We start from the raw sequence: 10,589 nt of genomic DNA, 5'->3' as shown, positions 1-10,589 counted from the left end.
ATGTCTGCAGGTTGGAGGCAGAATAATCCGGGGGATATATATATATATATGTATATATATATTTAAAATTTTTTGAGAAAATGAAATAATATGCTGGAAAATATAATGCTTACCTTGTTGTAAATAATTTTTTGGGGGCCAGCAGATGGCGTACTGGTTATGTCATTGGACTCCCACATGGCTGACCATGGTTCAAGTCCCAGGCCTAGTGGCTTGAAAATCATGCCTAGTGTGCATGCGTGGCCAAGATCTCAGGAGGAGAAGGGAGGAGAAGGGATTGTGCTGTGGCCATTCCTGCCACGCCCCCCCCCACCCCCGGTCAGGGGTGGTTTCTCACTTTCCCTCTCACTGTCTCTGTCTCTTTCTCTCTCTTTCTCGTGAGTGCATTTGCCCTATGGCAAGAACCTCTTAAAAAAATAATTCTCGAGCCACCACATGGCATAGAGGTTACGGTGACTGAATTCCACATGGCTGACTGTGTAGTTTGAGTACTGGACTGGAAGCCTAAAAAACATGCCAGGCACATGTGTCTAAGGGCACATTCTGAAAGGAAGGTGGAAAAGGGATTGCAGTGTGGCCATTCCCCCTGGGGGGGAGTGTGTTCTCACTTTCCCTTTTTCTCTGACTCTATCTTTGGTAAGTGCAAGCACACTATAGCAAAAGAAAAAAAGAAGGAGCCAAATCCCATGTGGTTGACTCAGGTTCAATTCTTGACCCTGGTGATTTGAAAAATATGCCAGGTGTGTGTGTGTGTGTGTGCGCCCCAAATCCCAACAGGATGGAGAAATGGAATTAAAGGGATTGTGGCATGACTGTGTCCCATGTGGGGGAGGAAATTTCTGTCCCTGGAGGGTGCATGTACCCTCTAGCATTTAAACAAAAAGGGAATTTCTCAAGGGATTGGACAGGAGGTCAGTGGTAAAATGGAGCATCCTATGATTCTGGCCCACAAGGGAAGGTCCTTGGGTTCATGTATGGAGACCTCCCTGAGTATGAGCATGTATATCCATTATCCAGGGCTGGCTAAAGGCTGGGGGTGGATTGCAGCATCAAAACTTGTTTGGAGTGCTGTCTCTGTCTCTCTTGCTCATGAAATCAATTTTACAAAAAGAATTTCTCAAGAGTGAACTTTGTTGAAGCACTGTAAATTATTATAAGTTTCAAGAACTTTTTAAAAAATAATTATTTATTAAATTAAATTAATTAATTACTATTATTTTAAATTTTACTGTAGGACACGTGTGTTCATAAGAGAGAGAGAAGCTGAGAAAGCAAGCCACCAGGTCCATGACTTGAACCGCAGTTGGCCATGTGGGAGTTCAGCACCTTAAACACCATACCATTTGCTGGACCCCTCAAGAACATTTTAAAAAGAATTATTTGATTTACTTTTATTGATTGTCATCATCATCATTATTTTTAATTTGACTACAGAGCAATAGAGGGGGTTGGGCAGTGAGAAAGCAAGCCTCTAAATCCAGGACTTGAACCATGATTGGCCATGTGGGAGTCCATTGCCTCATTCACTATGTTGCCTGGCAGCCCCTAAGAACATTTTAAATAGGAAAAAGTTCTTCTGTCTAGGCTAACTTAGTTGTTTGTCTTTTATGGAGAAAATGAAAAAAAAAAAAAAAGAGTCTTTTTTTTTAAAGAAATGACCCCTGGGACCAGCAGTTCACGTAATGACTATGTCACTGGACTCCCACATAGTTGACTGCGGTTTGAGTCCCAGACCCAGCAGCTTAAACTAATGCCGGGCACTTGTGCATGCGTGCCCAAGATCCTGAGAGGAGAATGGAAGAGAAGGGATTGCGATGTGGCCATCCCCCCTGGAGGGTGATTTCTTGCTTTCTGTCTCTCTGTCTCTCTCTGTCTTTCTGGCAAGTGCACGCTTCCTAGAGCAAAAGCCTCTCCAAAAGAAAAAAAAAAAGAAAGAAAGAAAGAAAGAAGAAAGAAAGAAAGAAAGAAAGAAAGAAAGAAAGAAAGAAAGAAAGAAAGAGAGAAAGGATCCCTTAAGTAAATTCTAAATATAGGATTGTCATGCTCATGATAAGAAAAGTAACAGCATTTATGATTTTGCAACGGGTAAACACGGGACTGATACGTGCAATGAGTTAGGTGTAAGTACAGTTACACATTGCCGGACTTCAGGGATACGTGCTGAGAAATGGCTATAGATGATGACACCGCAGTGTGAACCTCCCAGTGCCGCTGACCCAAACCCAGGTGGTGTGGCCCACGACCTCCTAGGCTATTTGGTAGGTCACCTGTTGCTCCTGCTGGATTCGTGGCCAGTCTTCTGTTGACTGAAACTGTTACATGACTCATGACTGTACAGGCAAACACAGGAAGGTTCGACTTCTTTGTTGTTTTAAAGCATTGAATAATGATAAGTTTTTCACTCTTAATTTGAGCAACTGGGTGACTGCATTTATGTCCTTCTCTTAAATTATTAGAACTATCTTCCATAGACAATAATCTCTATTGTGTTTTTTCTCCTTTTCTCTTACAAACTTCAGAATGACAAAATTCCGGAACTTGAATGATGTCTACCCTCTTTCTGAGGAATATTCTGGATCAGGCTCTGGCTCTGGTTCTGGCTCTGGATCAGGATCTGGAAGTGGCTTCCTCACTGAAATGGAAGAGGAATACCAGCCAGTAGATGTAAACGGCCCTCTCGACTACTTCAGTAGGCCTCTCAAGACGAATCTGCCCTCAGACTTCCAGGACTTGGGTCAAGACGTCTCAGAAGAGGATTTTATTATATAAAAGACAGGGTTTCCCCTTCCTTGACACCAGGCGATGTATTCAGTATATTTTGTGTACTATGGTTAAATGATTAATTTTGGAACAAAGAATTTACAGAAAATGTAAAACATCTGAAAAAGAACCTTAAATTTATCACCTTTTTTTCCTTATGAATTCTTAAAAGATTATGCTTTAATGCTGTCATCTATCCTATTCTGGAAAATACCTGCATGTTTTCTATCATATCCAACCAACATCATTATGAAATTAACTGAATCCTCGTGTCTGTAAAATTGCTTGAAAGAAGAAATTATGCTATTTTTGAAAATTTTAGTTTGAGAAGCAAATTGGTAGGCAATATTTCATACCTGAGACTTCAGGAATCTGGCTCTGAATTATAGATATGCCTCTTTTCTTAAGAGGAAAGAAAAGATGAAAAATTGATAGAGTAGGTGTTTGCCATGTTTTATGGTGTGAAGCATATTACTGTACTATTACCACTGGATATGTTTGCAGAACTAGTGGACACTGTTTACCTAGAAGTATGATTGTTGTTATAATTAGAAACTTAATACCCAAATTAAAGTACAGTTGTGCTCTCAATTCTCATATTGCTTTACTTTTTCTCTGGATATCTGTATTTTCAAATGTTACTCTATTAAAGCAGAAATATAACCAAATGAAGTATAAGCTGTTTGGGACCTCTTGCTCGAACCTCAGGAAATACTTTTGATCACATGTTTCTCTGGAAGTCTTTGTTGTTGTTATTGTTAAAGAATTATTTTGTTTAATCACATTTATTTATTTTATTTATTTATTTTAATTTGACGAGAGGACAGAGTTGGGGGGAGGGGAGTGAGAAAGCAAACCGCCAGGTTCTGAACCCAAACCATGGTCGGCCATGTGCGAGTCCAGTGCTCTTAGCCACCACGCCACCTGCCGACCCCCTCTAGAAGTCTTAACGACACATTTTTAGGCCCAACTGCAGTGGCCCTGGCAGCAGGACATTGCTGCATGTTACCAGGGCCAAGTGGGAAGTCTTGGGGTTTGGATCCTGGATTTATCTGAATATGCTGGGCTTGTCTGTGGGCACACCCATGTTCCTGGCTGGCTGGAAGGCTGGTGGGAAGATTGCGGCAGGACAAGACCAGGTCACGAGTCCCTGTTTCTCTTTCTCTCATTTGTGAAATTAAATAAAGTTTCAATGGATGCCTTGGAAGCCAGATCCCACATGGGCGACCATGGTTCAAGTTCTGACAACCAGTTTGTAAAACACACCAGGCATGTGTGTATGTGCCCAAATTCTTGACGAGATAGAGAAATAGAAAGGATTACATCATGATCACACCCCGTTTGGGTGTTTTCTTTCTTTCCTGCTGGCACATCCTTGGCCATGTCCCCCCATATATATGTATCTATGTATACACACACACACACACACGTGTATATATTATAAAATTACCCTCAAACTATATGTATAAGGTGTACATGAAACAAATGAGTTTTGTTGGGCCACCTGACTCCTTGGTGATTACATGAGCTGGATTTCACATGGTCAATAGTGTGGTTCTAGTCCCAGACCCAATGACTTAAGAAACATAATGAGGGGAGGCCAGCAGGTAGCATGGCGGTTAAAGACGCTGGGTTCCCATGTGGCCGACAACAGTTTGAGTCCTGGACTTGATCGTTTGCTTTCTCCCTTTCCCTTTCTCTCTCTCTCTCTCTGGTCAAATTTAAAAAATAATAATAATAGGGGCCGGGAAGTGACATGGTGGTTAAGGGTGCTGGACTCCCACATGGCTGACCTTGGTTCGAGTCCTGGACCTGGTAGCTTGCTTTGTCACTTTCCCTCTCTCTCTCTTTCACTCTGTCCCTCTCTAGTCAAATTAAAATACATAAAGTTAAATAAAATAATTCTTTAAAAAATACTAATAAATGGAATCAAATAAATAAATAATTCTTAAAAAGAAAGAAAATAAGAAAGAAACACATTGAGGGACCAGTGGTGGTGAAGGCGCTGGATTCCCACATGGCTGGCCATAGTTCGAGTCCTGGACGTGGCTGCTTGCTTTCTCTCTGTCTCGCTGGTCAAATTGACAAATAATAATAAATAAAGTTAGATAAATAATTCTTTAAAAAAAAAAAAAGAAACCCAGTGCATGTGCATGTGTGTTCAGGAGGGCTGAGCTGGTACTATGGTGGTTAAGGTGGCTGGATCCCACGTGGCCAATGGCATGGTTCAAGTCCCAGATCTTGCAGCTTAAAAAACGCTCCAGATGTGTGTGTGTGTGTGTGCGCGCACACGTGTGCGTCCAAAGTCCCAGGAGGAGAAAGCAGAAGGGATTATGGCACAGCCATCCCCCCTGAGGGAGGGTTCTTTCTCACTTTCTCTCTGCCTCTCTCTGCCTCTCTTGCATCCTCCGGCAAATTTAAAAAGGTGTTTGTGTTTGGACTTGGGTCTCAATCTAAAGATTTTCATTATGTGTATGCAAATGTTTGAAGATCTGAAACACTTCTGGTCCCAAGCATTTCAGATAAGAGATAATCTATAATTTCAAAAATCATTGTAAGAATTGGAATCTCAGTGAATCATATCCAGGCTCGTGTCTCTGCTGGGCCTTCTACAGACCCACTATTCTGCCATGTTGAGTGTCCAGGTGATGTGTGTGTTAAAGCCAGTGGATCCCATGGCAGTGTGCCCACTGCTGTGTGTCACTCCTTGCTGTAGTGTTATGATCCAGTGTCATGTATGAAGTCCTGCTGGTGAACCGGCCACCCAGAAAGCCCTTAGATATTGATGCTCCCGGAGTCCTGTGGGCAGGAAAGGCAAACCCATACCTATGACACATCTACCTTGATAGACCAATCTCGCTCCTCCAGGAGGAAAGGCACCTATTATGGTTAAGTTGCCATGACGGTCTTCTTCAGGGCTGCTGCTTCATCAATGGCTCAGCAATGAGCTCTGTTTCTGGCATATCCGATGCTTGACAACGTCAGTAACGAGCTCAGTCATAGTTGGTGGAAGCCCATGCATACTACCTCCCTGCCACTATGGCCCGTGCATGAGCTCATCAAGTTGGCATGGTGGCCCATGACAGGGATGGACATCTGCCCAAATCATTTTGTTTACCTGGTTGTTTAATGCCTCTTCTGTAATGGATTTTCTTTCTTTCTTTTTCTTTCTTTCTTTCTTTCTTATTTTTCTTACTTTCTTTCTTTCTTTTTTTTTTTGCTATAGGGTACATACGCTCACCACAGAGAGACAGAGAGACAGAGAGAGATGAAGTGAAAAATCACCCCCTTGCCACTCCATGATCCCTTCTCCTTTAGTCTCCTCTCAGGATCTTGGACATGCACACACATGTGCCTGGCATAATTTCCGAGGTGCTGGGTCTAGGACTTGAACTATGCAGCCAGCCATGTGGGATCCAGCACCTTAACCTCCATGCCACCTGCTGGTCCCTGTTACGGATTTTTAAATTTATTTTTGCTTTATTGCTAGAGATCATGAGTACGAGAGAGAGAGAGAAAGTACCCCTTCATGGAGCATGGTCATGCTGCAATCCCTTCTCCATTTCTCCATCTTTTCAGGATTTGGGGCATGAATACACACCTGCCCAGCACATTTTTCAAGCCACTTGGGCCAGGATTTGGGCTGCAGTTGGCAATGTGGGATTCAGCTCCCTGATCTTTTTTCTTTTTTCTTTCTTTCTTTTTTTTTTTTTTTTTTTTGTGAGGTTTTTGCTTTCGGGCGTTGGGGCTCACCCGAAAAAGACAGAGAGAGACAGAGAGATAGAAAGTGAGAAATCACCCCCCAGAGGGGAATGGCCATGCTGCAATCCCTTCTCCTCCATTCTCCTCTTGGGATCTTGGGCACGCATACACATGCACCCGGCGTAAGTTTAAGCCACTGGGTCCAGGACTTGAACTCTTTTGGCTACATGGGAGTTCAGCGACATAGCCATTACGCTAACTGCTGGTCTCGGGATTCAGCTCTCTGTATACTCCTTAGCACTACAGGGCCGACCTGGAAATAGATTTTTTAAAAAAATATTTGTCAAAGGGTGTGTACATTTGCTAGAGAGAGAGAGACAGAGAGGGGGGGAAGGGAGAGGAAAAGGGAGAGGGAGAAAGTACCTGCCATGGGGGACGTCACATCACAATTCCTCCTCGCCTGTTTCTCCCACCTGTCACACGTTCTCACCATGTGGTTTTTAGGCACTTTTTCTGCAGTGTTAACATTGTCTTCATGGTAACTATTACTATGATCACATTGATTCCGAACCATTCAGCTATTTCATCTTGTCAGTCAATGAATGAACCACTGGAGCCTCGTTATCAGTGTTCAAAACTTTCCCAATATCCACTTCTCCCAGCTTACTGACAGACTCTAAAGGTACATTTTTTGTTCAAAAAGTTATTGAGCATTTTGGATTTTCTGATTAGGGCTGCTTGATCTGTAGTGTTACGGTAGCTAACTTCCAAGATGGCCTCCAGGGATCCTTGCCTTCCGGTAATCATACCCCAGTGTAGGCCCTTCTCAGATTCTGTCGAAAGTGGTCTGTGTGACCCCCAAAGGTGGAAGTGATGCTGTGTGCCTCTGACTTACTCTTGGATCACTCACCCTGAAAGAAGTCAGCCGTCACATCCTACAGCTCCATGGAGAGGTCCACGCGTGAGCAACAGCCAGAACCAACTTGTGAACAGTCAGAACCAGCTTGCAGCCATGGAGCGGGCCACCTTGAAACTGGTTACGCCGCTCCAGTTAGGTTTTCAGATGACTGCAGTCCCAGCTGACATCCTGACTGCAGTTTCATGAAAGGCCACCTAACGAGAAACACTCAGGTAATCCTCTGCTCCAGGAAATACAAATGCTGGTCAGTGCAGTGGCATGGTGGTATTGCAACCTTTGGCGATGCTGACGCCACGTAGAAAGGTCCTGGGTTTTTGTCTGGGGGTCTCTCTGTACATGTCCGGTATGCATATCCGTAATTCCAACTTGCTGAGGCCTGGGGTGGGGAGTGGAATCAAGACCCTGCTGGGGTGGCCTAGCTTGCTTTCTTCCTTTCTCTATTTTCCTCACTCGTGGAGGATGTAAATAAATTAATTAAAAGTAAATATTTATTGTGGGTTTACTGAGTTGTTGCTGTTAGGTCAGAGTGGTACAGGATAAAGTTGTAGCTTTTAGTTCTTTTCCTAAATCTGATAGGAAAAATAGACTGTATTCAAAAAGAATAAACAAGGTACTCTTTGGGATGAGGATAGAAGACAGTTCTCAAAGTTTTGAAGAGATACACAAGCAAAATCAGAACATGCTGCTTTAAAATTTGGACCCAGTGAGTCAGCCAGTATCCTGGTGGTTAAGGCGGTTGGACCCTACATGGCCAACCACATAGTTCGAGTCCTGGATATGGCTGCTTGAGAAACACACCAGACATGTTTATGTGCGTGCCCAAAATCTTGAGAGGAAAAAGGAGGAGAAGGGATTGTGGCATGGTCATTCCCTTGGGGGAATGCTTTCTTACTATCCCTCTGTGTCTCTCCTGCAAATGCATGCATCCTACAGCTAAATAAAAGGAAGAAAGAAAGAAAAAAATAAAAAACATGTTTAAGTACGGGCTTTGTGGTGCAATGGTAAGACTGCTCAGGAGGGAACCAGCAGTGTAATGGTTATGTCACTGGATTCCCATGTAGTTTGCTACGGTTCGAGTCCTGGACCTTGTGGCTTAAAACTCATACTTGGTGCATGTGTGTGCAAGATTCTGGGAAGAGAATGGTGGAGAAGAGACTGGTGTGGCCATCCCCTCTGGAGGGTGATATGTTGCTTTCTCTCTGTCTCTCCGACAAGTGCATGTGCACTATAGCAAAAATCTCTCTTGGGGAAAAAAAACAAAAACAAAAAAACTGCCCAGGAGAAGTTGAATCCCACCTGTGAACTGTGATTCAAATCTCAGGCCCATTTGGCCTGAGACATGCCAGGTACATGGGCCAGTGCCTGGGATCTGACGGGCTAGAAGACTGGAGGAAGGGGATTGCGGCATGACCAGACCCCATGGAGGTGCCCTTTTCTGTCTCTCAAGTGCATGTACACCTGCTCATACATACGTTAGCTTACAGTTGGGCACAATTATCTAACAAAAAGTCTAATTTTTTTTAAGAAGTTTTCACTATACGGTGCATGTGCTTGCCAGAAAGACAAAGACAGAGAGACAGAAAGAGAGAAATCACCCAACAGAGGGGATGGCTATGCTGCAACCCCTTCTCCATTGTCCTCTGGGGATCCTGGGTACGCATGCAACATGTGCCTGATGTGAGTTTAAGCCACCAGGTCTGGCACTCAAACTGTGGTTGACTTAATGATTTTTAAAGCTGTTTTCAAATATATGCGTTTAAAGCTACAGATTTTCCCCCAAGCACGATTTCAGATGCATCCCACAAATTTTTTAAAAAATTCCAAAGAGGGACCAGCAGGTGGCATGGTGGTTAAAGCGCTGGACACTCCCACATGGCCAACCACGGTTCCAGTCCCAGACCTGGTGGCTTGCTTTCTCACTTTCCCTCTCTCTGTCAAACTAAAATAAAATGAATGAATAAATAAGATTAAAAATACAGGATTAAAAAATTTCAAAGAAAAATTCTCTGTAGAGTATGTGTGTACATGTGAGAGCGAGTGAGAGAGCAAAAGAGATGAACAACCTCTGCTGAGTTTGCACCTTGCAGTTCCCTTCCCCAGTCCTCCAGATCATCAGGTCCTGAGAACGTGAGTGTGTGCTGGGCGTGTTTCAGGCTGACCAGCCAGGTAGCCCAACCTGGTCACCATATTCCTTCTGTCATAATATGGTATGTGACTTGCTCTGAGGAGCTCACTAGTGCTGCTCCACAGAGCTGGCCTGCATCCCACAAATTTTGGTATGTTGTATTACCATAAACTTTTAGTTCAAAAGATTTTTTTTAAACTTCCGTTGAACCTCTTCTTTGACATACAGGTTTAGAATTATGTTGCTTGGTTTTCAAATATTTGTGGAATCTCCTTCCGCCCTTTTTCGTTGACTTCTACAATAGATTAATTCTGTTGCCCTTAGAGACCATACTTTGATTTCAATCTTAAGTTTGATACTTGCTTTATGGCTCTGTCTCACAAACTTGGTTTTGTTTTGATCTGCTGGAATAATTATGGTGCATTCGATTTTTTTTTTCTTTTTCCTTTTTTTTTGTTTTGGTTACGTATAGAGTGCGCGGCGGTGGTTCAAAGTAAGGTTTAAATCCTAAACTGAACTTTAGTGATATGGAGAGCTCGTAGGCTTACAAGAATGCTCGGCCACAGTTAAAGCCGGAGTACTCAGCAGCACGGCGGGGCTTCTTTAGGACGCTTTTCCCCATACAGAATGGCAGAGCGGAAGTGTATTTGTGAGTCTTCTAAACTCGGTTGGGGGCGTTGGGGGTTGTTCGTAAACTGCCTGTGGATTTTAGGAAGCCACAGACGTTGTGCCGTAATATTATTTTTCTATCGGATTTCTCCTCAAAGGCGAGAGAGCCAACAAGTTGTCAAAACCCAGACGCTCTCAGGGATGGAGAGCTGGGCTGAGTGAGCTGCAGAAAAGTGGAAGAACACCTCGCCCTGGATTAAAATTGTACACCTGTGTGAGGCCTAAAGAACAAAGCCTTCAGTGCCTGCTCCCCTCGCCTCGGCATCCCAGTAACTCGGCCAAAGACCGCGTCTCCCCAACAAACCCTTGCACTCAAATTTCCACCGGGAAGAGGAACTGGGTGTATTCTAAGAGCTAGACAGCCGACCGCCGATCACGTGACGCAGGCAGAGCGTTTCTTATCTCTGGCATTCA

General features: G+C 43.6%; 2 protein-coding genes across 2 annotated transcripts in view; both read left to right on the top strand.

Annotated features, from left to right (window-relative positions):
* The window catches only part of SRGN (serglycin), a 34,748-nt gene extending 31,310 nt beyond the window's left edge, over positions 1 to 3,438 (top strand). The window contains exon 3 of the mRNA XM_006148932.3: positions 2,520 to 3,438. Coding sequence (XP_006148994.1) covers positions 2,520 to 2,769 — 250 coding nt within the window. The 3' untranslated portion in view covers positions 2,770 to 3,438. The remainder of the gene's footprint in view (positions 1 to 2,519) is intronic.
* Positions 3,439 to 10,133: 6,695 nt separating this feature from the next.
* VPS26A (VPS26 retromer complex component A) overlaps positions 10,134 to 10,589 on the top strand; it is a 61,772-nt gene continuing 61,316 nt past the window's right edge. The window contains exons 1-2 of the mRNA XM_006148964.3: positions 10,134 to 10,155; positions 10,274 to 10,515. Coding sequence (XP_006149026.1) covers positions 10,134 to 10,155; positions 10,274 to 10,515 — 264 coding nt within the window. The remainder of the gene's footprint in view (positions 10,156 to 10,273; positions 10,516 to 10,589) is intronic.

Source organism: Tupaia chinensis, unplaced genomic scaffold (genome assembly GCF_000334495.1).
Source record: "Tupaia chinensis unplaced genomic scaffold, TupChi_1.0 Scaffold000250_1, whole genome shotgun sequence".
In the NCBI taxonomy this organism is placed as follows: Eukaryota; Metazoa; Chordata; class Mammalia; order Scandentia; family Tupaiidae; genus Tupaia; species Tupaia belangeri.
This window is presented reverse-complemented; position numbering and strand designations above follow the sequence as displayed.